We start from the raw sequence: 26,642 nt of genomic DNA, 5'->3' as shown, positions 1-26,642 counted from the left end.
CTCAGCCTGTTACACCCTGCTGTGCACTGCTGCCTCTACATTGCTTCCATTCTGCTCCTCTTATGGTCTTGGTCTTCTCTGTCTCTCCTCATCTGCTCAGCCCCTCATCTCTCTAGTGCTTCCAACCTGTTTTCCTTCCCCCTCCTCAATTCTGATCTTTACTTCTGCCTAATGCCATCGTTCCTAGCTTTTTGTACCTTTCAGGAGATTAGATCACATGATATTGCCAAAGTTCACAACAATTTCAAGCATAAATTTGAATCAAATATTAAACAAAACGTTACAACAGAGATATTTACCTGCCTTTCCCTTAAGAGTAGTTATCTGACTAGACATCCATTGTGTGTTACTAGCTCCACCATTGACAGTCTAAGACGGTAATTCTTATGTCTAATTTAACATTGAAGTTTGGTGTAGATAATCCCAGTCAGCATTTCTTACCCTCTGTGTTTGCAGCTACAGTTAATCTTGTTCCCTTTACAACCTTTGGTTAACTGTTATGGCCTAAAGGAATGCATTCCTAAGTTGTGAATCTGTATCAATGTGTGCTTTCTGCCTCAGCACAGCAACCTGTGATGTGTAACGCCTGGCGGAGCTCTAACTGCAGTTTTCATATCACAGAGGACCTTATTATAAATATATCAATAATTGCTAGTGTAAATTAAGGAATTTGTATAGCATTATCATTAGGTATCAAGAAATCATCTGTGCATCACTACAAGACAGTACATCTTCACTGATTTTCAGAAAATCTGCCCAATAGGGTGGGCAAATTCCGGGGGATTGTTATATTGATTTAATAACAACAGGAAAGGTATATCAATAAAAAGAATAAATCCCGAGATTACTCTCTTAGGGCCTTGCCTCCAGAGCTCATCCATCGCAGCAGTCTATGGAAAACAGTATATAACTCAAAAATCACCTTCTAGGCTTAGACTTTCCTAGCTGGTTCCTGACAATGAGGGGTTAAAACCCTGACTGTGTTGGTGCCCTTAAAGGCAGCTCAGTCCTTTGGCTGAAAATGTATTGGACTTCCTTTGTCTAGGTTCATTTTTTTCCTTTTTAGTATGTTTCCATTGTTCCTTTTATATAAATTAGTTCTGAATATACTTCATTTCTTTCTATATAACACATGTAGTATTCTTCCACTTTTTGAAGCACCCATCTATTCCAGATAACTGCAAATGCTAATTTATAAACATATTATAAATAGACTATTAACTTTTAAGTTACAGTTAATATATGAAGCTCTGATTTAAGGATGCAAATATATAAGACATGGTACTAGAAAGCCCGACTCTAGCAAACATTTGAAGAAAAATTAGCTTAAAAAACAATCTAGTAAAATATGGAATTTTGTTAAAGTTACTGAATTTTTAATAGAGAATTACACACACACACACACACACACACACACACACACTACCCTTCCTGTGTTTTAGCATATTACCAGTGAACAAAGTCCTGAGTAGGGTTTGCCTAGTGTCAACTATGTTGCTCTTCCTAGGGAGAGTATAAATCCTTCACTAACTTGGGCATGGCAGAGCCTTTGCTGGGCTAATGAATTCTGATCCTTATCTGTTGCTTTGGTGTAGCTTGGCCAATTGCTAAGATGCTTCACATCACTCTCTTGTCTGTCAACACAGAGACTGCAGTGCTACTACGTATCGTGTTTGAAGACTTGTGATTCATGCCCACTGTCATGCTACCTTTGGGGAATTATCCACCTACATTTTTGTATATATTCTTATTATATGGTACCTGCAGTTTTAAATTGTTTTGAGCACACAGACATTGAAGACCGGCAATTATGATTGTGAAGTTTCCATCCCCACTTTTAAATGAACACATCCTCTACATTAACATAAAAATCCCATGCTCAACTTTGAAGTCGTTTTGATTTTGTATAAAACGTGAAATTCCTACTGAAATAAATCTGAGTCATGATAATTTTCAAATACTTTTATTAGTCACTTGTTTCTTCCCTTTTAACTTTCAGTGACCTCATTTTCTCACTGGGGGTCATGACTCAGCCTCAGTGTCACAGGCTTGTGTGTGTGTGTGTGTGTGTGTGTGAGTGTGTGTGTGTGTGTGTGAGTGTGTGTGTGCACATGTGTGTGTGAGTGTGTGGCCACTCTTTGCCAAACGTTTCTTATGCTCATCTCCTGGATAGAAATTATAACCAGTTTCAGACAGTGAGTATGTTGATCCTTTGCCAAGCCTACTAATTAGTTAGAGGTAAATATTGAGGGATATTTTTCTCAAATTCTCTACGATGCCTGTGTGAAGTTATTTATGGTATATTGGATTCATGTTTGAAGGTGGCTGAGGTGGATGCTGTGTTCACCCTGGAATCAGGAAAACACAACCGAGTTGTTCTGTAACCGAGCAATGAGCCTTTATTCTCTTTCCCAGATTGAGAGAAGGGAGGGGTATCGTATGTTCCAATTTACTGACTGGATGTTGGGATTGGAGCCAAATGCATACTAGGTCACCCAGAGCATCGGCCTATGCTTCTAGAAGCTTCAAGGTTTATACTTACATCATCAAGTACTCCTGATAAATATGTCACATGTGGGGAAGTGATTGTCGGAAGTATTGTGTAAACTGAGGAGAGAAGGAAACTTTTCCTGCTCAGGTTCCTGTGACTTCACACACACCCATGGTAATATTCTTTGTGACCTGTGGAAAAACTGTAGTTGCAAAATAGAGGAGAAGCAGGCAGCAGTCACACTTTGGAATTTTTTTTAATCATAAGCAGGACAATAATTTGCTTTTTTAGATATTCATGGGTCTGTCCATTTAATGTCTAATCCATTTAAAAATTTGGATATACTAAGAATGCAAGAATTGAAGCAGTTTCCTGCCTGCATTCTTTGTGAACCAGAGCCTTTCTCATGTTTCCTGTAGACAGAGTTACTACCTTAAAGCAGCATTTACATTTTTGACATGACTCCATCATATCGTCTCAACGTGTTCTCTGCTGATCGTCATAGTCTGTAGGTATGGACTCATGCGTTGCTACTCACAGAACTTTCAAAGTACATTTGCCCCTAGAGGCATTGAAATAATTTAAAAAGCAAGCTCTGATTTGGAAAACAGCCTCCTTGCTGGGTATAATGGTAAACTCCTGAAAACCCACCACCCGGGAGTCAGAGGCAGGAAGATCATTGTTTGAGGCCAGTCTGGACTAGATACTGAGTTCCAGAATATAGAGTCAGACCCTGCCACAAACAAAGTTCAAAAAAATCCACAAAAACAAAAACCAAAAATACACAACGAGAAAAACCATCACCAACAACAAAAATGTGAGGGGAAAAAAATGAAAGATCTATGTTTAAAAGTATTTCTACTTCACATGCACCATGGGGCCAACTGTAACTTGTTCCCTCCACCATGGGCTTAACAGGCATTTTCCAGACTTCAGCCTCGTGAGGACTTTCAGGCTCGAGTAGCTTTTCTCTAAACACATGATGCTGTACAGCGTGAATTGCTCTAGCCACGAAAATGTATTTCTAACATAATGCCCCCCCCCAGATATCTCTCTCATTCATGAGAGTTTTGATTAATCCTATTTGGGGGTTTTGGCCCACAGGTTTTCTTCCTCAGGCGATAAGGAAGAACTCTACAGTATTTAGGAAAATTAAAATAACGTTGCTTCCAATATACCCTTCCCTGTTGTCTTGGGAGTGCTTCCTAAAAGTGTTAGAAGCGGGTCAAATGTGTGAATGGGATTATAAGTGGTTCCTTTTTCTTAAGAGGAGAAAGTATGCTTTGGCACAAATCTTGTTCTGTTTGCTCTTTTCTCATAATTGTTGCAAAGCTTCTGCGTAGAGAAGATGTTTCCTTCATCTTTATGCGTGCTTTAATCTTTCCCTCATCTATAATGAACTGGAAGATTGATACAGTTGATACAGACTTTCAGATTGGCTTGCCCCCCTAAAAATGGATCAACGAAGTCTAATTTAATATTTCCTCCTTCTCATAAGCTGTTCTGAAATTCATATTTTTAAGATTGAAAATCACATACACTTGAAGCTCACTGCAGCACAGTTCAGTTTCTACGTCACATGTGTCTGTAGCCAGCTCCCATGTGTTTTCCTACCGATAAAGAGAAAGCTTAGGAAGAGACTCTTCTATTCATCCTTCTGGTCACCGAGTTATCCCATGCTTGGCACGGAAGCTCAGTTCTGTTGCCTCAATACTTGGGAAGTTGTAGTTGGCCTGGACTATGCAGAGTTCCAAGCCACCCCGTATGTCTCCCTACAATCCCAAACAACAAAAACTTCAAAACTGAACCAGAATTCTTCTAGAATGGCCACCTTATTTATTACTATCTTCGTTCCTGTCTTGTCTTGGTCGCTTCTCTATCTTTTTTTACCTCTCCCTATTTCAAATTACTTTTTAAAAAATTGTCGCTCTCTGTGATCTTAGGGTCTTCAATATTTCTAGCAAGGTGGCTTCAGAGTTTCAGAGTTAAGGTATTCTGAACACCAGTATAGATTATTTTTCTTTTTTGCAGGTGTATGTGTGTGTGGTATGCATGTGAGCATATACATATTTGCATGTGTGAACACATCTGTGTTTTTTTGGGGGGGGATACACGTGCAACATATGTAGACATGTATTTGGAGGCCAAAGGTTGAAATCTAGAGTCTCCCTTAATTGTCCTCTATTTTCTTTACTAAGTCAGTAGCTCTAACCCAACCCAGAGGTAGCCAAGGCATCTAGTCTAGCAAGCCAGCCAGCTCTAGGCTTCGCTGACTCGACTTCCCGTATTGGTATTAGAGGGGGTCACCTGACCTCCTTGCATTGGTGCTGGTGATTAGAGTTCAGGTTCCCGTGCTCGCAGGGCAAGCACTTTATCCTCTGAGCCATCTCCTCCTTTAAGAAAGCACTTGCACGGGAGCTGGCCAGACAGAAATGGGCGGCTCAGAAAATGAGGTATAGTGCAGAGAGCTGCCAGTGTTCATTTTTAATTTTAAAAAACGTCAACTTTAGGACACATCACGAGAAAAAGAAAAATCAAGCAACTTTAACCTCTATTTTTTTTATTTCAAATTCCTGTGGGAAATCACTGTTTATTGAATATCCTTCCCATAAGGTGTTGTAAATTAAAAATTACATACTCTTGAAGTTCAGTCCAGCATCGTTCATTTTCTAAGCCACATGTCTTCTGTGTGATGGCTTCCCTCTCTCTATCCCATTCTCCATATCCTTATGCTTTTATCCTTAAAAACTCAACCTTGTCTCACAGTACGATGCACCTTTTTAAGAAGTGGCTATTCGGAACGGATACCATTCCGTTTTCTCATGTGCTTTAGTCTCATGTGTGATTTGCTGTGTGATCCCTGACCCGCAGGCAGTGGCCTGTTCTTGACAGGGTTTTGCAGAGCACACTCAGCACAGTTCCATACCACTGAGAAGTGGTATTCTGTACAGTGTGTGGTAGAAGGTTCCCACAGATTTCCTAAATCAGCCTTTTTCAGAAAGCAAGATTGTTGTTCCCCTTACAACTTTCCTAAGACTCCTGTAGATACAAATGCTTTCCCATTAAGAATTACCTTCAACGATGCTAAAAGTACAAGAGGCACAAACTATTGGAGCATGAATGTCTGCATCCTTTTTATGAGAGAAAAATGGCTTGCAGAGGTCTGCCTGCCTTTGTGGAGCTGTCTAATCTGTCTCTGTGTGATGCTATTCCCAGAAGTCAAATAGCATTTTGTTTTAATGGAAGGGATATTTCAGGTTGCTGGTTTTGCACGATGAGAATGTGGTTGGAAATGTTTCCTGTTTGCCCCCCAGCCCCAGGCTGCTCGTGTGTCTTGGATTGAGAAATGACAGCTGAAAGTATTTAGGCAGAATTATGGACAGCCTCACATAGTTTTATTATTACCAAAAGGAGGCGAATATGCTAAAAAGATTAAAAAGAAATGCATAATTCAATTAGAAGCAAACCATTCCAAGCTAGTTATTATAGAAGTATTTTTATGTAGAATAATCTACTCTTGTCCTGATTACTTTTACCCTTCCCTAAGGAATATATATGTGGTTTATTGAGAGAAGTGTAAACTCTTTCTGTGTGGTTTAAAACAAGATAAAAATAGTCTAGAAACAGGCTTTGTAATAGTTAAAGGAAATGTGCATAGAAACAGTGACATACTTGAGAATAACGTATTTGCTTGAGTCAGGGTAGAATAGATTGGGAGGCCATATTGCCTGTCGCCATGCTGTGTCTTGTTCTACCATCAGAAGCTCAATAACTCAGCTATAATTGGAACCGCAGGGGAAAGAGGTGGCACCTGTGTGGTACTTTACAATGTTTGTTTTTGTTAAAGATGCTGGGGAATTATAGTGCGTGCGTGTGATGCCTGAATAACCGTTGATTGCTTGCTTAAAGTTGACCTTAGACCACAGATTTGAGAAATAGCTCTTTCTTGTAGGTAGTAGAGGGAGCTCCTTTCCTCAGACACCTTGAATGCCTGTAATTCTGTCTTAAATGTTGTAAGTTAAACTTTCTTTTCCTTCCTCTTTATTAATGAATAATCCTCATGTTTTGAAACTTGCCACACTATGATTTGATTAATCATGACTCAGGACTAAAATAGGTGAGTTCTATTCAACATTACCAGGAGGAAAAAAAAATGCAATTTCAAAGACAATTCAAACCTGTAGGCAGCATAGAAGAGCAGCTTTAACCTAACTGCCTAGTAATTTGATGTTTTAACTCTTTAAACAGCAATCTGAGTTGTTTACAATTGAGATTCTACTTAAAGAAAATGCTCATGATTGCCTCAGAAGAAAACGTTCAACCTCTATAGGTTTCTTCTCCTTCCCTAGAGCGGCGACAGACAGGAATTGTGGGATGCTAATGATGCTAAATAGATTAAGAAGAGCAGTAATAGTCTTCACACATTCATAACCATTGTCAAATGATGTTTAAATTGATACCGACCTTCAGATATCATCCCAAAAATGTGGCCTGTTTGTCATATTCATCTTTATTGACTCAATATCTGTTTTAAGTAGGGAAGGAAGGATTTATTTTGCAATACAGTTGAAGAGATATAACTCCTTTAGGGCAGGGAGACATAGCAGGGTTGTGGGGCGGCTGGTCATTTTGCCTCTCCAGGCAAGAAGAAGAGAGAGATGGGAGATGGGTAGCGGTATTCACTTGTGCCATTTTCCTTTAGCTATAACAGCATCCCAAAGAATAGCGCCACCCGCTTCCAGCATGGGTATCCTCTGTGTAAACACTCTCACAACCATGTCTACTTATGAGTCTCCAGAGCAGTCTCGTTCTATCATCTGACAATAGCAATTAGTCATCACGGTTAACAAGAAGTTACATGTGTTGTGTCCTATATTTACCATTGTTGTCACCCTACCAGTTATTGTCATTGCTTTAGATTTGTGACCCCATGAGATACCACTGAATGGCAGAAGAAGTATGGCTCATTTCCTGCAGAGAACTTCAGTGTTCTGATTGGCAGTGTCTTGCTCTTTGGTTCTCTTACCTAGATGATGATGGGGTACATGGGTTCAAACTTGGATGTATAATAAATGGATTTTCAAAAAAATCCAAGGTCAGTCAGTGTAGGCAAAGGGGGCTTATATTTGGGTACCTCCAATTTATCTCTCTTAGCAGCTCAGTCTTAACATATAACATATAGCATGTATTTTTTTTACTAAATTCTTCAATGAATTTTTGTTCATAAATTATATTTCGTTAGGCTCCTAATAGAATTATAACTGAGCTTTGGTGTTTAACCACAAAATTGCACGTATTAAAAACACAGATATTACAAAATAGTTTTTAGCTTCTGTCATCCGCTCACTTTTTTTTTTTTGGTTTTTTTTTCGGAGCTGGGGACCTAACCCAGGGCCTTGCGCTTCCTAGGTAAGCGCCTACCACTGAGCTAAATCCCCAGCCCCCGTGCATTTTTATGCTTTTTACAGACCGTTTTTCTTCTCAACATGATAAAATTTTCACTAACTGTGAATATACTGACTTTCCTCTCTCTGTCAAATGGAAAATTACATGAACACTGTAAGGGCTGCCGAGGCTTTACTTAATGTAATTTAAAAAACATGGGGTCTGTTGGTTATCCTCTCTGAGAGACGTCTTTATTTTTAGCCTATATGCTTAAAAATAGGACTGGGCTATTTTCAATCTCATATTTTGGCAGCGCTTCCAGACATCAGAATTAGCTGACAAATTCTTTGGACAAGCACTTAACATCCCAAGTGAATGGATACAGACACATATGTTTGAGAAGGGACCTTATTTTTTGATGAGGAAAGTCCATTTTACAAGTCTGGGTCATTCAAAAGCAGAATTCCCTGGGAGAACATGATGACTAATGAAGATGGAGTTTGATTATTTGGAGGCAACCACTGCAACCTGAATTCATGACGATTAAGATAGAATAAAGTGACCCATAAACATATAATGAAGGTTGGGCAATGCCTAACAATTGAATATAATCTTTTCTGCGTATAGACAGCCAGCAAACCTTCATGCCCAAGAGATGGCCAGAGTTCCTATAACTTTCTCAGCAGCAGTGTTCTGTGGAATTGAATTATTTCTGTCTCCTGACCCAGACCAGATTCAACGGCTTAGGGACAGGATGTAGAAACAACAGAAAGTTGAATGTTGGAGTCCAGTCCTCACCTGTCTTTTCTCTGTGTCCCCTCTCTTCCTCTCACCCCCTTCCCTCACTCCTCCTTCCTTCTCTCTCCTGGGTCTCTTTTTAAATAGCTGTTTTACCTAGGGCTGTTTTAATGTTGTCGCTCCACGGGTTTTCATTCATATCTTCCTAGTTAATCTTCATGACTGACCAGCACATAACCGATGGTGGTCGCTGTGCTTCTCAGCCCTGCATGTGACTAAAATTCACTAAGACTCTGCCTTGACAAAGTGTTTATGGGGTGAAATCCTTTCATTTTCTGTGGCTTCTGCATGCCTTGCATTTTACAAAGCAAATATTCTATCTTGCCTTCTATTGCTAATGTGATCCTGTCATAAGAAATTCCATCGGGATCACCAAAAGTTTCAGTCTCTTACAGGTTATTTTGTTTTGAACATTTAGTCTCCAGTAGACTCTGAATTCATCCATCTCCCCAGACTTCTTCCTCTAGAAATGCTCCCTAAGCAATCAGCAGTAAAGAAAGACGGATATAGCTAGGTAGGGACTGAATCTTTAGAGTCAAAGTCTGTCCCCTCCTCTATTTCGGCATGGTCTATTAATCTAGCCACACTTGGAACCACCCACTCCATGGAAGACTGATTTGAAGTTCCTAGCCATCAAATACAAACCTGTCAGACACAGACATCTGCAGTGCTTCTAAATGGCATTGTCCCGAAGCAAAACAGCACTGATGTGAAAATTATGGGATGAGTTGGTCCCACGAGGGGAGGAAGAGTACAGTAAGGAAAGAAGAGATAGATGCCAGTGCACACAGCACTGGGGACGTTAGCGGAGGGCGAGGGGGCGGGGAGAGCTGCTTGATAGGCAGCCAGCCAGGAGCTGCTGGGTAAGTGCTCCTTTAGGTATTAGACGAAATTGCCAGCGATCAAGCCAGATGGATCTGAGAATATCTGTCCATCATCACAGGAAACTGATCTGTGTGTCACTTTCCACTCAGAGCTCTGCTGAAAACCAATCCTGAATGAATCCTGAGAAAAAGAAGGACCAAAAAGTGTCATGTGATATCATCATTTAACCCCTTACTTCTACACCAGTCCAAGTCATAAAAGGTCACACCATCCAGAACTGAGGCAAGAAGTTAAAGATTTAATGAAGTTTGTAATTTTGCGACATCTGACTCAGCCCAAGGCAGAGCATTCTGTATTAAAAAGAAGGAATGGTTTGCTCCCCTTTTGTTTCATTTTTTTATCGCAATAATGGGAAGAAACCTTTAAAAATAGAAAGGAGAAATGAACAGCTTTTAGTGTGGGTAGAACTGCCAGTACTGGGCAGTAAAGTCTGGCCTAGAACTCCTGCTTGCCCGTCCTTCAGACTCTTGTTTCCCATCACTTGGATACTGTAAGGTCCATATGCATGTGCTATGTCACTCTGAGCATAGAGAACAGAGAATGGTACAATGTGGACGAACAGACAGACAGGAGTCACACATGCTGTCATGAAATGCTACCACATAGGAGTGACTTTTCTATCGCTAGATGTTTGCTCTCGTTTTTAAATTTCAATCCTTTAAAACATCCCTCCTCAATTTAGACACAGCTTAGAATACCCTCCTCCTCCTCCCCACCCTCCTCCTTCCCCTTCTCCCTCTCCATCCCCTCTTCTACAATCTCTATTTCGAACTGGCTGGTGTTCTGAAACTGGTGTGGTTATTTACTCATTAAGTGTCACAAACAGCAGTCATTACACAGATGGAGATGATGTAACAGTGAGAGGTCATGTGACCTGTAACTCCACCATGGATAGCCCTGTTCTGATGTACATGATTTACCTGCACACGTGTCCACAAACTATGTTTCTGTGCCCTATGTCTAAATAAATATTGACTTAAACATTTAAAGGCTTGTTTGAAATACCTTACATGGATGTATGAAATTCTCAAAGAATCAATAAAGACATTATTTAAAATGCAAAATAAATTTAAGAACTAATTAAATAAATGACTAAAGACAGTCTCCTTTCCTAAGACCTGGTCTCTGGAAAACCTCTCTCCGGTGGTTCATGATTTCGTGTCACAGGACGTGCAGTAAATGGGTCACCGGCATCCCTTGAGAATCAGGACATTTTGCTTCCTTTTAAATTTTTTCCCCACAGCTTTGTTGCTTCCGTTTTAAACAACACAAACAACTACTTTGTTTTTTTGCCAAGATGAAAACAATTCATATAAAATCCACAGCAGTTAAAGAATATTAGAGTGAAGGCTTTGTTATGTTTTACTGTAAAACCATCAGGTATCCTGGCTGTCATGTCCTAAGAGTTCTTTAATGTCACCCCCCTTTGTTGATTCTTGAGGCCCACATTAACAGACACTTAGCTTTTCCTTCATCCCTAGGCTTCTCTGCGCATTGTCTGTATTTGTTAGTCTGTTCCTCTATCTTGAATCCTGCTACTTCGTATGATAATTTGTAGAGCATCTACACGGGGAATGGTGTCATTCATATCTTCTTGCTCTCCATCATTGATTATCTAATTGATTTGTTTTTAGTTATTGGTGTATTACAACAATCCATTAAGACTCCCGAGTTTCCAGACCACTGATGCTCCGCTCACGTTTCATTGCTCTGTAGTTTAGTAGCCATTACATTATTTGAGTGAAGACAGGTTTGATGGTTTGACTTATTTTTTTTCTAGAAATTCTCGTGAAAATATTTCTTTTTTTCCCAGTTCCCTTTTGTATTGCCTTTCTTCAGCTGAGATTAAAGGCATGTGCCACCATCCCAACTTAGAATAGTCTCATTAAAGGAGTTATGTGAGACTTAAATTCTGATCTCTTAAAATATAGGATCACTTGAAAATTCCAGTAGAGGGCTCACAGATAAAAGGTAGGGCTCCCTTTTCTATCTTTGCCCTTTGGAGAGGATATGATTGTTTGTTGATCAGTCATTGGGTCAAGTAAAATGTAAATAAACCATAGAAAAAGGGTTCACTGCCAGGAATGGCTGCTGTATTTCATGACTTTCCAGATTGTTGCTATTGAGAAGAATTCTACATCTATCCTCGGCTAACTCAAATGGTTTGATGTGAACTTTATTCACTGGTATAAAAAGAGTGCTGCTTATTGCCTTCTGAAAGCTCTTCTATGGTTTTCATGGTTGATTCTTGTCAGTCTGCACTACTGTGCTATTTATGTTTTTTAAAAGGATGTTCTTTAACATACAGTGAGTTTATTGATCACAGAGAGACAAAGCTGTGCCTTCACTCTGTGAGTCACTTCTTCGCCCTTTTCACTTTCCTGCTTGTTTTATTTCTTGCAGTTTCCAGTGAGGAGTTAGAGCCTTTTGGTAAATTTTCATCTCCCTTTCTCTTGACTTCTCAATCCAATCCTGTGTTATAACCTGTGTGCTTCATTGTTGGTCACATAACTGAGAGGGATGTTTCTTGGCTTCTTTTGTGCAAAATTTTATACTGCCTCATGCCACATTTTATGTAGGCCACATATAATATCGTTTCACTTCTTACTTGCATAAATCAAAAAATATAAGTATGTATATATTATGGAATATGTGTTTTAAATTTTTTAAGAGATTTATTTATTTATTTATTTATTTATTTATTTATTTAATGTATGTGAGTACACTGTAGCTGTCTTCAGACACACCAGAAGAGGCCATAGGTTCCCATTACAGATGGTTGTGAGCCACCAAGTGGTTGCTGGGAATTGAACTCAGGACCTCGGGAAGAGCAGTCAGTGCTCTTAACTGCTGAGCCATCTCTCCAGCCCCCGCATTTTTTAAAAATTTTTGTCCTTCCTGACCTCTGTGGTTGTTTATTGTGTTCAGTTTATATTTGAGAATACCATTAATCTTTATCTGCTTTCTAAGATTTATCATTGCAGTAGTTTATGTCCCCTGACTATGACAACACGCCCGTGTCCTCGGACTCAGAAACCAGGGTGATTATCTCATACTTACTGGGCTGCAAGCACCTCTAGCCCTGTGCTGCTCTGGCTAGGACTTATCTGGCTATATTATTTCATGAGGGATGAGACCAGGGTAGGTGCCCCTTTAAGAAAAAGCTCATTTAGCGAGGCTGGACACCATGAGGAATTTAGGTCTCCTCTAACAGCTTCTTATCGCAAAGACACGATGGCATGTGTTTGTGATTTTAGTACTTAGAGTCTTTCTAACTCGGGTTTCTGTAGGCCACCTTGTAAGATCCTGTCTCTAACAATATGGAAAACAAACAAAGCTTTCTTGAAAACTCACTCAGGGCTCTACGAGAACTACACTCACCCTTCAAGTTACATGTCCACAGTGACGCTCAACACCTCCCACCAGACCCAACCTCTTACGTTTCTCAACAGTTGAACACAATGCTCGTGAATGAGACTTCTAGCACATGCGGCTTTTAGTGAGGAGGAACACTGAAAATACATCCCGAGAGCAGCAGACACTAGCCATAGGATGGGCATGTCTTCCGGGAGGCATTTTTGCTTGTTGAATGTTAAGAAACCATGGCAACCAGGTTTCACTCCTTTCCTTTTGGAGCTTGTACCATACATACAATGTATGCCTAACCTTAAAAGGTTAAAATGTTTTCATTTGCAGTTTTATTTGTTCTTCAAAAAACCCAAATGCTCTTAAGTTCTTGTTTGCTCCTTTATGGAGTTGATGTTAGCTTAGCTATGCGTGAAGGAGTGCAAAAGTGACAGTCTCAGATCGAGATGAATCTCCCTCAGTTTCTTAAATGCTTGGAATAAAATCTGCATACAGTAGTTCAGGAAGAGTCCCATGGAGCCACTGTAATTACATCTTGTTTGTTTCCGTGAGCTTATCTTGTAGGTATAACCTCTCTACATCCGGGTCTTTCTTCGTGCGTGTCAGCTGCCACAGTATGAATAGTCCCAGCATAGAGTCTCTTGACGTCCTGCGTCATTCTAGATACAATAGTGAAGTGAGCCTCTGTACCGACTTAGCTGCTCTGCCCCAGCTTTTAAATTGGACCTCGGAGTGGCTAAGTTGTTCCTTAAAAACTGATCTCTTTCCAAGTTGTCTAGAGGACAATCTGCCCTTCATGGCTCTAGTGACCCCTAAAGGGCTCTGGTAAGGGACGCTGTGTGCTTTGTTGTGGTACCTGGCCCTCCTGTGACCCCCTTATATTCAGTGTATCATTGTAAGCTCATGACTGGATGGCTTTAATGTCTGCCATGTGTCGTCGGCAGTTGCTATTGGTGTACAACCGAATGCCAGTAACCAAATTAAAACCGTGGACAAGGTGGCTGCAGCAAGGTTCCTGAATGCTTTATAAAACCTGCGAGTCCTCAGTCACCCCAGCCAAGTGGACACCAGGACACTAACTCATTCATTTTAACTTGTAATCGCATTGCCTAAGACAACGTGACTTTTGACTAAACTACCATTTTAATAGTTTTCTGTCATTCATCATGTAAACAAAAGTAAGTTAAAAAAATACTATTATGGGTACATTAACTTGTCGTGCTTGAAAAGTAACTGTGCATTATCTGAGTGTGTTAACAGGTACCTGTCTGTCTTTTATTAAAGTTGTTACTTTGAAAGCATTTTTGTTGATTTATAATTCATATTTATTTAAATATAGTCAGTTATTGAAAACCGAAAGAAATAAGTATATATGTGTGAAAAATCCCAGTTATTAATTTCACTAGGATAATAGGGTTTTAAATGTCTTTGGCTCACATAAAGTAAATCAGAATTTACGTTGACTTCGGGAAACGTGTGACTATTTTTGTTAAGTGTCAGAATGTATATTCAATGAGAAACCAACACTTATCAAACTATGAACGCGTAATCCTTTTAATACAGATGCGGTTAACACAGAGCCCGAAGGTTAAGATGGTTTTATTGTGGCAGAAAGTGGGGAGGGGTGGAGCGTACAACTTCACACTCTAAAAAATTAACCCACACATCCTGTATTCGTTTTGTCCAGAAGGTAATGGTGACTTTGAAGTAGAAAAATATTGATTCATCATGCTATAGCTCGAGGGATGTTAATACATTTTCACCCTTTTCCCTTAGCACACTGATTTATGTCAGTACATGGACAAGCACCCTGGAGGACTCCATCCAGATAATGTGAAGGTAGGAAATGGGATTTTAAAGCCATGGGTTCATATTCTTCAGATGTATATTTTTAGTGTGAAACTAAAATCTTTATGATCACTTAAACGTTTTTAAAATCTTCCATATAAAGGACATAATATAAAAAAATTGATATTTTGATTGGTGGGAATTATGATATTTGAATATTAAACAGTTTTAATATAGAAACACTTGAATTGCTTTGTACTCTATGTCAGCTTTCAGTTACATCATATAGTTTAAGTAATAATGTCAATGACAATTTCGGGGAAAAGAACATTTGTGATGTATAAGTGCCTTTATTCAAGTTTTATCAAAAATATACAATTTGTTCCATTTTCAGACATTTACTATATCCTACAACTCTTGAGTTGTTAATCTTGATTTAAAGGAAATTTTCATTAAAAAATAAAGATAAAAATATGTTCTAGAATGTGTTTATTGTCGTGGTGACACATTGAGGCTCTGCATTTTGTGATGTTACAAGGATTCAACCATTTCCACATGAAATTTATGCTGTACCTCAGAGTTTTCTTAATTCTTATGATTAATGTTTTCAACATTATACTAAAATAAAATTTAAGTTTAAACCATTAGAGAAAGAGAGAGAGAGAGAGAGAGAGAGAGAGAGAGAGAGAGAGAGGGAGGGAGAGAGAGAGAGAGAGATCATACTAGCAAAAGGGAGGTGGTGGTGGGTGGTGGTGGAATAATACGTTGGCTTTTCCTTGGTGTTTGCTAAAGGCAAGTCATTCATCCAGGGTTACATTTAGGATTTACACTGCAGGTAAAACTATTCTCAAAGATATCTGACAATAACAAAGTGACAGATTCATTGGTATTTATGTTTGATGTATTAACATATTTTTAATGCGGTGATATTTATTGTCGCTTCAATCTATGAATACAAAATGAAGAACAAAATAGCAATATTTAGTAAATTAACAACTGTTCATAATACTATGCTAGATATTAATTAAAAGGAAACCACTTGAGCTAAATATGAGACATTGAAGTAGTTCTACATGAACATAAATTTGACAATTAGGTATAATGTTATTATCTCTAAAGAATATATCTTGGGCTAGCAAGAGGGCCCAGGGGGTCCAAGCACCTGTCATCTCACATAGGCTTGATATCCTACCTAGAATTACAGGAAGAACCACAGTTCTTAGATCCATGGAGGAAGGTCAACACCCACTCCAAAAGGTGTCTTAGACATACATGCTGTAACACACATGTGGCCACACTCACATACAAATCACATACAACAATAACATTTTAATTAGAATATATATTGGTGGAATTTTGAACTCATCTAACACACAGGGTGTGGTTAAACATGTCAGATATTATCAAATGATCAGAGGATAATACTCACTATATACTATAGTTAAAAATGGAAAAGTGAAATGACCAAGTTATTTAGCATGCAGATTTGACAGTTTTGACTATTAGTTTTCTCAGCGTGCAGCTTGACAATGTGTAGAGGAGTTTTAAACTTTTAAATTTAACAAATGTACTTATTTCTTTTGTTTTTACTTTATGTGCACACAGGACAAATCATAGATTAGATAATGTAATAAGCTTATGAAGGTTTCCTTTGGACAGAATTTCGTCTAACGTGTCATGGTCAACCTGAGACAATGACCTGAGCTGACCTTTGGCCTCTGGCTCCACAGGACCGTCTGAAACATTTTAAGCTAACTTGGTACTAGTTTTGAGCACAATACTTTTGAAAGTTTTATTATTTGTCTGTAGCATTCCTTGGATGTAGTGGGATCAGCTCAAGGAAATAAGTCAGTGTTAAATAAATGTTCCCGAACCATTTTGCTACTTTAATTGCCTACAGGATGTGTCTATTGCCAGTATGGCATTTTGATATAAACATTAACTCTTAACTAATAGTTAATTTCTAAGCATTATGTAAATGTTTGACAAATGAGTAATTTCAGCTATTAGTCACCTAGCGGACAATAGAGACCCTGATGTAAAAGCCCAAGGGCAGGGCCTGTTTATGAATATTTATGACGTCTAAAGAAATAGCAACCCATTTCTATAGCCGGAAGTTGGTATGTAGGAGACTGCTTAGCTCTCTTGGAGACTGCCTGCTTCTCTCTACTCTAAATACTGTCTGTTTCGAACTTACTGGAACTGGGTCCTGATTGAGTCACATACAAAACTTATCAGTTGGCGGTCTTCTGCCCACTCGTGAGGAGCAGATTAGCTATTGGATCTTTTTAATGACCAAGATGGTTTAAATGTCCCCCTGTACTCGGGTTTCATGTATTTAAAAATTGATAAGCACGAGAGACTGGAAATTAAGGTTCACGGGAGAAAGGAAAAGATTAACTGATACGGCCTCTAGTTGACAGACATAGAGGTAGATGGTGGCATCTCATTATCGTGATGAGATTGAGTCTTCCCGTGTTCCATATGATGGATTTCCATTTCTGTGACATAATTACTCTGCTAGATGATTCTTCGCAAAATTACATTTACTGTCTTTTCTTTGAAGCAACTGCAAATGACCACAGTAATTTCAAACTCCCCACTCTATTCCCTGAAGGATCTGAAATGCGATTGGTATAAAAACTAACTTCTGTTTTTCACTTCAGTAGAGATGCTAATTAAAATAATGTGAAGTTTATGATGGTTGAGAACTTGCTGTCATTCTTCCGTAGTCCAGAGAACAAGCAGGTGTGTCACAGATAAACTAATGTGATGCCAAATTAGGTTTGCCTGATGCAGATGGCACTGAGCATACATTCCTAAATGAGACTTTCTAATACCCAGAGAGGAAACCAAATGACACCCGGTTTTCTCCACACTCTTCATTAGAGTTCTCATTTAGCTAGTGATGATGCCCTCTGATGCACTGGCAGGATAGAGGTTTGCCTAATTCTGTACGTTAGGAAATATGAGCCTGTTCATGAATCTATTAAGTAGTGGTTTTTGTTTTTTTTTTTTTTAATTCTGCATCCCATTTGGATGCCTATCCAAGAATCTCTTAAACACTTTTGTCCTGTTTTTGACATACGATATAACATTCATTTCTAAAATGTAAAGGATTGAATGTAACATCATAATAAAATGACACATCAGTTCATATTGTATTAGACATGCTAGGGGCAGCTAAGAAGGGAATCTCATGATTAACATGGGAGGCAGCTCTTCAGTGGGGTCATTTGCTGATATGCTTGTTAGCTAATGGAGCTGACAGAGGAATTAAGGCGAGATAATTAAATAGTACAGTCTTCCATGGCAGTGTTTTACAACTCAAATTTAAAGGCCGATAGAATATAACCACTAGGATCATTCTACATGTAATTGTAAGGCAGAAGCAAGCACCCAATTGGTAGTAACCACTGGGAACAGGAGACACTTAGAACTCAGATTTAAGCTGGCTTATTCACCCTCCTTCTCTTCATACAACACCTTGCTTCTCTCTTTTGCACCACACACGTGTGTTTTATGTTTATCAAGACCAACAGGAATGCCCATAAAGGAAATCAGCAGGTTCAGTAGTGTGGCATACTCTACTCCGACCTTTCCTGGTTGCCCTGAGTAAGCATGGCTTTTGTGTGACTAGCCAGCAACACCGGAAAACTATATAAGCCATGGGCATTATATCATCACTGTGAACATTTCTGCTACTTCACATACCTTTGTGGGGTTATTAAGAGAGATTCAGTGATCATGTGTACTCAAACTCACTAATCTTTAATTATTACATTTCTTTTGAAATTATTTTTTCTCCATGGTTCGGCTTTTTTTTTATGAACATTCTCCAACATTTTTAGACTTGATTCATTATTTGTTAGTCTTTCAGTCTGTATCTTTGTCTCTATTTTTTAACACAAATTTATACTAGCCTTCTCAAATTACATCAAAATAGTTTGTGTCGATATTTTTGTCTCTTAAGATGTTGTTATAGACACATAAATCATAGTTATGTAAATAATTGTCCATTTTCACTGTGTGAGAAAATAATTTCTGCTAAGTTTTTAAGTTCAGACTGATTAGGAATTTCATTAAACAGAATCCTTGTCTTTTGGTCAGTTTCATGTCAACCTGACACAAGCTATAATTGTTGGGAAGAGGGACTCCCAATCGAGAAAATGCCCTCATAAGATTGGCCTACAGGCAAGTCTGTCCAACTCTTCCATTAGTGATTGATTAAGGATGGACGGTCCATCCCTCTGTGGGTGACACACCCCCTAGGCAGTGCTCCTGGGTTGTCTGAGAAAGTAGGTGAGCAAACCCTGAGTGGGCAAGGCAGTAAGTAGCATTTCTCCATGTTTCATGTTTGTGCTTTGAAATTCTTGTTCTGATGTTCTTCATGGCAAATTTTGAGATGCAGCTGTTAACTGAAGTAAACCATTACCTCCCCAAGACACTTCAGGCCTTGCTGCTTAATCTAGGCAATAAAATCCTTATTAAAACCCACGACTGCACCATTTCATCAGACATAGCCTGGCAACTACTTGAAGCTTACATATTCTATCAGATCTGCTTGTCTTGCAAACACATTTGACCCCATGGAAGCTCTCTAGATCGAATCTTGCAGCTTCATCCCGCTCACTCTGGCCACTGTGTCCCTTGGTGAAGGAAGGTGGGATAGAAGACACTTGACTTGACGAGCCCAGCTTACAAATCAAATGACAGCAGTTATTCCCACAAAAGCTTGCTACATACCCAGAAGCCTCACTTTTAAAAACTATTCCTATGCAGAAAGCTATTGTCTTTAGGAGAAACGTATTAGTGTTCCAGCATCTTAGAGATACAAATTAATTTTTATTTTATTTAGAAAATCTGAAACATGCTATCTATCTTTCTGAAGTCATTATTGGAATATAACAAATAATTAGTAAAGTGGAAAACCCCAAAGTGGATAGTGGTATTTCTAGGAAGTATATGCCATGAACTACTCCCTCCAAGGAGAATAAAATGTTGGGGCCAGAGATCTGCTCCTGACATAGATGTACCCATCCATCAGGTCATTGCTCAAAGCCTCTCTCATTGGTATTTCAAATTATGGAAATTGAGCATGCTCAAACTGGGGTGTAAACCTTCAGGGAATGTGCTGATGTTTTTGGAAGAATATTTTCGGAAAGATTAAGTAGAGTATTCTAAGAACAATTGTACAAGGGCGACATCACGTACACTGCAGTAGAAGGAAGATGGCTCCAAATATAACCAACATTTTACATGGTGCTGTCTGATGCCATATTATTTATTCCTAGGAAGATTTTTAAATAGCATGAAAAAACCATGGAGGCTTGAGAACCATGAGTCCATTATATGCTAATTGGAGCCTTTATGAAGTTGAGTTTATTTAATAATAACACATTGATTATTTGGGTGTCTGACTATTAAGCTATGCTTCTAGTAGGCATCATAAATGCTGCTTGCTACGTCAGCAATAACGAGATATAGTGTAAGTCCTCAGGCATTGTGAGAACAGGCGACTTTGAGTACACTTGTTCAGACTCTTTTTATATTGAAGAGATTAAATAGTACATGTAACAACTTGGGGTGACCTCTGCACTGTATGTATTCTTTCATTTTTATTCTGTGGGTTCCACTGCCTGGCATTTACTACTTTTAATAACAGGGCCGATCCATTGTCTTTCTCTTGGCCTGTGTGGGTCACTCTGATGTGTTTTTTCCCCTCCATCCGCCATCATTTTGTGAAAGGCCAAGTGTGAGCTTACTCAGGTCGCGGTTTATGCAGCACCTGAGAGAATGGTGCTCCTAGAAACTTATGGGAGAAAGTTCAGTCATTGCCTGACTCTGTGTAAGGAGAAATCCCCACACCTGAGTTTCTCCGTTGTTAGGAACTGTAGTGTCCTGTGGTCTGGTTTGCTCGGCAGGAGGCAGAGTTCTCAGTGCTCCCACCCTGTCTGGCAGTGCATAGACTTCGGCCGCCATGAAGTGTGAACTGTGAGACACCTGCTTTTCTAATGGTCTCAGTGAAGATTTGCCTTTCTCTCTGTCCTTTCTTCTTCACTTCCCTTCCTTTCCTTCCTTTTTCTAAGAGCCTTCCCCTTCTTTTCCCCCGTTTCATTACCTTCCTTTGCCCTCCCTCCCTCCCTCCCTCCCTCCTTCCTCCCTCCTCCCTCCCTCCCTCCCCTCCCCTCCCTCCCCTCCTCCCTACCTCCCTTCCTTCCTTCCTTCCGTTTGATCAGGTCTCATTATCCAGCCCAGGCTGGCCTCCTGCCTCCATCAGTGTGTGGGGATTACAGCTGTGTACCACCATCACACCCGGCTTCCATGAAGTCTGCTCTTCATGTCTTGCCAAAACTATATTCATGAGAGTTTTGTATATTCCCGTTTGTTTTTCTGAATATATGTTATATTGGTGGCCAGGGCCTCAAGTTTTCCGGTCATCTTGTTTTCTGTGTTCCCCTATACGTTTTCAGGGCGGTGAATTTCTTAACTTGCCCCCCCCATGTCTTCATATAATGGCAGGGCCGTTCTGTTACATTTTGTTCTCGCTAGATCCTCCTCCCTTCGGGATACTGTGGTTTGAAGGTCTCAAGTGTCAGGGATCTGTTTGTGCAACTGTCAGCCTGTCGATGCACAATGGTATGTGGCAGTGTACAGATTTGCTCTGCCTTGATATTATGTACCTTTGGGACTGTCCCAAAACTCTAAACTTTAGGGCTTTTGTCTATTTAAGGCTCGAACATGTAATCTCATCCTTCGCTAACACTGGGTTTTAATCTTCTTCAGCCCGATATCATAGTTAACCTATTAGCACATGGATTATATATTCTCACTAATTACTGATGGTACTAGAAGAAACCCTTGGTACTGCTTAATCTACCCACTTCTGCTCTTCACTGTTTGAGAATCCCAAAGTCCTTCTAGGACTTCCTATCAGAGATCTTTTTATCTGTCCCTATCCAGATGTCTCTAAATTCATTAAGTAATCCCACTAGTGGCACAGAGTGACAACTGTGTATCCAGTTTATGATGGGGGTCAAGCAGCATGTGGGAGATGGGCTATATTCTCTATGTGAATGCTATGTTCAGGAACTACAGTAGGGACATAGAGGTGCAGTGGTTGATCTGGAGCACAGAGGGTGGGAAAGGGTTGGGAAGGAGGTCGGGGAGGCACCAGGGACTAGGATACCGACTTAGAGAGCAGCATGCCGGGGAATATGGTGTGAGCAAAATTCCTTAGAGCAGGGAAATATAGAACAGCAATGGATGAGCACAGGGCTACAGCCAGAGTTCAGTTCAGTGGTTCAGAGGCCATGTTATTATATGTTCGTGTGCTACCCTGCCGATTTGAGGACGTGGCTTCTATAGCAACATGCCGCCGGCAGGTGTTGACTCCTGTCTTCAGGTCCTACGCGATGCTTGTTGACTTTGTAATCAGTCTCAGTTTGCATCCGACACTCACACTTAAATGCTGAGAAGTCTTGGGAAACCACACTCATTTCTCTGTCACTGTTATGGAGATGATGGCAGAGTGTACTTTAACATTCCTATCAGGAGGGTCCTCTAGGGTCCTGTTCTATGATGCCTGGCTGAGCAGCTGGCATTGCATAGTGTGATATTTCTATTAGGTCGGAAGCATCACCGTGGTTCAACAGCCAAACCCTTAGTCTACACGTACCAAGCAGTGCCTAGCATCTTGGACAAAGCCACATTTCTCTTAACAAAAGGTTTATTTCTAAAATTTAGTATATTCTTTCTATATGCATGTGTCTCTTAAAGACTTTGAAACTCTTCATGGTTTAATTTACCTACTTGTCTTTCTTCCAAACTGGAGAAATAAGGAGTTTCGTAGAAATCATAAGCCTTAAGTCGCAGGATAAAAGGGGGCTAGCAGTTAAGAGTGAAGCCGGTATACATCCAGTATCCTCATAAGAGTCAAGAGGAGGCAAATTCTGGAAAGATATTTGCTTTCTGGGATCTTTAAGCCAGAATTTCAGTCTGTTCTGACTCAGAATAGATGACCATCGTTTTCCCCTTGAACTGTGGAAATAGTGAGACTAAGCCCTCTCCAGCCTGTGCATATTTGTCACGGGTAAAGATGGGACTTGACTGTACTGTCATTTCAAGAGGGTGCCTCAGTAGACACATGGGCTTGGATTCCATAGCTCTGGTTAGTTGGAAAATTCTGGGAACGCTAGCTCCCAAAGCCCTCAGGGATTGCAAATCCTTTCCACTTGAATATTTCAGAGTGGTTACAACATCAGTCTTTTAGCTCATGTTGGATCTTCTCCGCACAGCCTTTTGTTCCTAGATGGTTCTATGAGAAGGTCGTTTTACATAAATGTAAAACAAATGCATTTTATTTTTGTTTGGGGGAAATCGATCGTTTAAATACTAGGTCAAGAGGAGTGACTTTGGCAAGGACCGTCTTCACAAGCAGAGCTTTGCAATGGCGAGTGAGTCTTCTTATAAAAATAGAAGGGTTCCCTCGATATAGAAGTCCAAAGCAGAGACCACTAACCATTTCACGAATTATTTGTCACACCCAAAGTATTACTCCTGAATCCTTGCTGCCTCTGCTAGCCTAGGCCAGCTCTGCTATTAATGAAGGCACACATCTCTCTTCAGGCAATAGCTAATCTCTGCAGCCGTATGTACAAAGGCAGCCTGGCCGAAATTTGCTATTAGTGTGACCATGTGATTTTTTTCTTCTGATTGTCTCAGATCATCTTCTGTTTCTGTTCCATAACACATATTGATGGTCGAATCTAGGGATAACATCCTCATGCCATTTCTGTAGAACTCGATAAGAACACCTATGTAAAGTTTCCTATCTTTTGTAACGTTGTAGATGGCTTTGCTTGATTGGCCATCATCTTAGTCTATAGAGACTGATACTCTAAACACCTCATCTTTTAAATCCTGTTATTTTTGGAATGGAACTCTGTGGCTGAGGTAGAGATCAACACTGCGGAGTCTTAGAAATTCTCAGACTCACTTCTTAATGAGTTAGGGGTTTATATGCTAACACTGCATATTATTGTTTAATGATTGGTAGGAAATTTAGTGATGGCTGACCTTTCTCACTAATATATTTGGCAGACTATGTTTCTGAAGTGGCATTTATTCGCATTTGGATTTTAACTCTCATCTCCCTCTGTTGTTTTTTTCTTTTTTTTTTCAGTTGTTTTTATTTCAGTTGCTGCGAGGGCTGTCTTACATCCACCAGCGTTATATTTTGCACAGAGACCTGAAACCGCAGAACCTTCTCATCAGTGACACGGGGGAGTTGAAGCTGGCAGATTTCGGTAGGAAAGCAGTTAATTACCGGTCTATTTGTCACACTGTGAGAGCGCCGGGCAGATGGTAGCACTGCCTTTGTTTAGATGCAGTGTTTCTCCCACCACAGATCATGGTACATTCTTTCTTTCTGGAATAAAGAAATTATTTCTGTCTTTTGAAAAATGATGGTGTTAAACATAGTGGCTGGTAGATTTTTTTATAATGTGTAGACTGCTTATTAGTCTTCCCGACATGATAACAAGATCCTCACACATGACACTGAACAAGGTATCAGTAGAGTTTTAAACATAAAAGGTACTGAAGATAAGGAAGGCCTTCTTCCTTATCTTAGTTTTTATTATAAAAAATAATCAAAAGTAAGAAGACCATACAGTGCACCATACAAGTTCAAGAAGCCTAAACATTTTTATTGAACTTGAAGAGCTGTGAGGTGAAATCTTGGTGTCATTTTTGGACATTCTGGGATGGACGGTGTTCAAAATTGTGTGTTACCCTAAGGATTGTAATAACATAACGTGGGAATCATAGAATAGTGTAACCTTACCGGAAGTGACTGTTACTTTGGATGTTGCTCATAGCAATGTATATGGGAATGGCTGTTTACACTTTAGGCCCTAGAGCAGGCCTTTTGTAAGTCGTTCAATCCAGTGATTGGCTTTCAACAGCTTTGCTCATCCACAGGAAGCAAAGTCAGCGCCTCTCCTGACGTCACTAGAGCTGTGGCTCACTGGGTTCCCAGCTCTTAGCGTGACACTTGCTGTCAGTGTGATGGGCTGACACTTCACAGCCTCAATTATTTTTGAACACATATCCAGATTAGAAATTTGTTCCATTAGGAAGAGAATGAAAATATTACCCTTGGGACGTAGGGATGCCTGAGGTTGAGACGACCTTTTGAGGAAAATAATGATTTTTCCCATTCCAAAAAAAAAGAGGGAAGGAAATGACTGTTGTTTTCGAGGTCAGGTACCACTGGACACATGTCCTCTGCTGGGTCTAATGTGTTCCTTTCTTCCAAAGAGAAAATAAATCGAAAGTTAGCATGGTCAGTGCTGTACTCTTAAAAAGCTCTTCTTTGTCAGCCTCTTTGATGCAGATGATGAAACTCTGCGTGCGTTTGCCTGCATGTGTTGTTTCTTGCCAGACTCAGCCTCAAGATTGTATGAGGCAGCGAGATGGAAAGCCTGTTTCAGTGCAGAGGATAAATAATGCAACTGGGGGAGTGCAAGAGAGGAAAACTTGTAGTTCCTGAAATTTACGGCATGAGCCGTGCAGCGGACCTTTCACAGTTGGTTACTGCCAGTAACTTTAAAAGAATTTACAATGATTTTTTTAAATCATAGCTTGCTAGTGTAAATATTTGTTGAAATGTACGATTGTGTTGAACATTTAACAGAATTGAGTCTGTTTCTTAAATTTTGTATTTGGTATGTCAATAAGTATGTTATAAAAAGTGTTCGTCTGCATAGCTAAGGATACACTAGAAGTGTGTGAATGTGCTTGGCAATTGGTTTTATGTCTTAAAATGTTATTTTTATTATTAGAGCAGGGTGAGTTCATCTTAAAGGACTTTCCTAAGTCTTTTGGTTGCCCAGTGCCAATCAGTCCTGAAGACATACGTGCACAACTAACATCCTATGGACTCAACAGGCTATATTTGCAGGTTATAAATGAAACACTAGTGTTTATTATCAGATCAGGAACAGAGTGACATGGAAGTCTTAACACAATACTGTGATAGTATTCCTAATGTAAATACCTTAGGAGTACGAGTAGCTCAGAAGTAATATGCTAACAGTTTGTGTGTTTTCTGGGTCTTTTTATATGACTTGTTTCTCTTACCTATTACAAATGCCCCAAAAGATACATACTGTTTTGTATGTATTTGTCTCATAAGGATATATCCTTAATGTTTATTCATGTAAAGAAGTGTGACAAAATCATGTGTATTTTCTGGCATTTTTCCATTATTGGCTGAAATATCATTTCTTTTCAAGCCTTTATAAACGATGTTTTAGTTTTTCTAATTAAAGACAATTATGCACATTTCTGTCTTTCACTCTTTGTAGTGAAAGCAAGAATTTCTAGACAGGCAGAGGTGTTTTAAAAACAATTGATTCTTCACTTCAGACTGGTATGCCCAGGATGGCCCTGTACTTCCAGTGTCACGGTGTGTTGTCTAGCCAAGAATGTGCAGTGGGCACACATCCCATGCACAGGGTATAATGTGTGACACTCATTCGCTAAGTGACAATTTCCCCCAATTAATTGTGCATTATTTGTTTTTTAGTTTACGACATTAAATTAACCGTGATTTATTGCATTTGGACACAAGTATGGGTGAGAAGAAGGGAGTGCATGGAAAAGTGCAATGGAGCCAAATTGTCAAAGGGGGATGGTTCCAGGCAGCAGAGCAGTTAGTCACAGGGGCTTCACTCGGAGTTTGTCATTGAAGAGCTTTGGAAACCATTTCCTTGTCTTTCCTTTCTCTTTTATGGTAACAAGGGCATAAATGTCCAAATAAAGGAGACAAATGTGGTCCAGTATCCTCTGTACTGTAAATACTACCTCCTTATTAGAAAAAAAAAAAGCATACCAGAGGATAAAATAACATTATTCTGCATAG

At 39.6% G+C, this 26,642-nt stretch overlaps 1 protein-coding gene across 4 annotated transcripts in view; it reads left to right on the top strand.

Annotated features, from left to right (window-relative positions):
- Cdk14 (cyclin dependent kinase 14) overlaps positions 1 to 26,642 on the top strand; it is a 475,778-nt gene that overhangs the window by 252,124 nt on the left and 197,012 nt on the right. For all 4 annotated transcript variants that reach the window (XM_032907015.1, XM_032907014.1, XM_032907013.1 and 1 more), the window contains 2 exons: positions 14,702 to 14,764; positions 23,898 to 24,021. In XM_032907015.1, the coding sequence (XP_032762906.1) occupies positions 14,702 to 14,764; positions 23,898 to 24,021 (187 nt within the window). The remainder of the gene's footprint in view (positions 1 to 14,701; positions 14,765 to 23,897; positions 24,022 to 26,642) is intronic.

The sequence above is a fragment of the Rattus rattus genome, chromosome 6 (genome assembly GCF_011064425.1).
Source record: "Rattus rattus isolate New Zealand chromosome 6, Rrattus_CSIRO_v1, whole genome shotgun sequence".
Lineage (NCBI taxonomy): Eukaryota > Metazoa > Chordata > Mammalia > Rodentia > Muridae > Rattus > Rattus rattus.
Note: the sequence above shows the minus strand (reverse complement) of the source record. Positions and strands in the feature narration are given on the sequence as shown.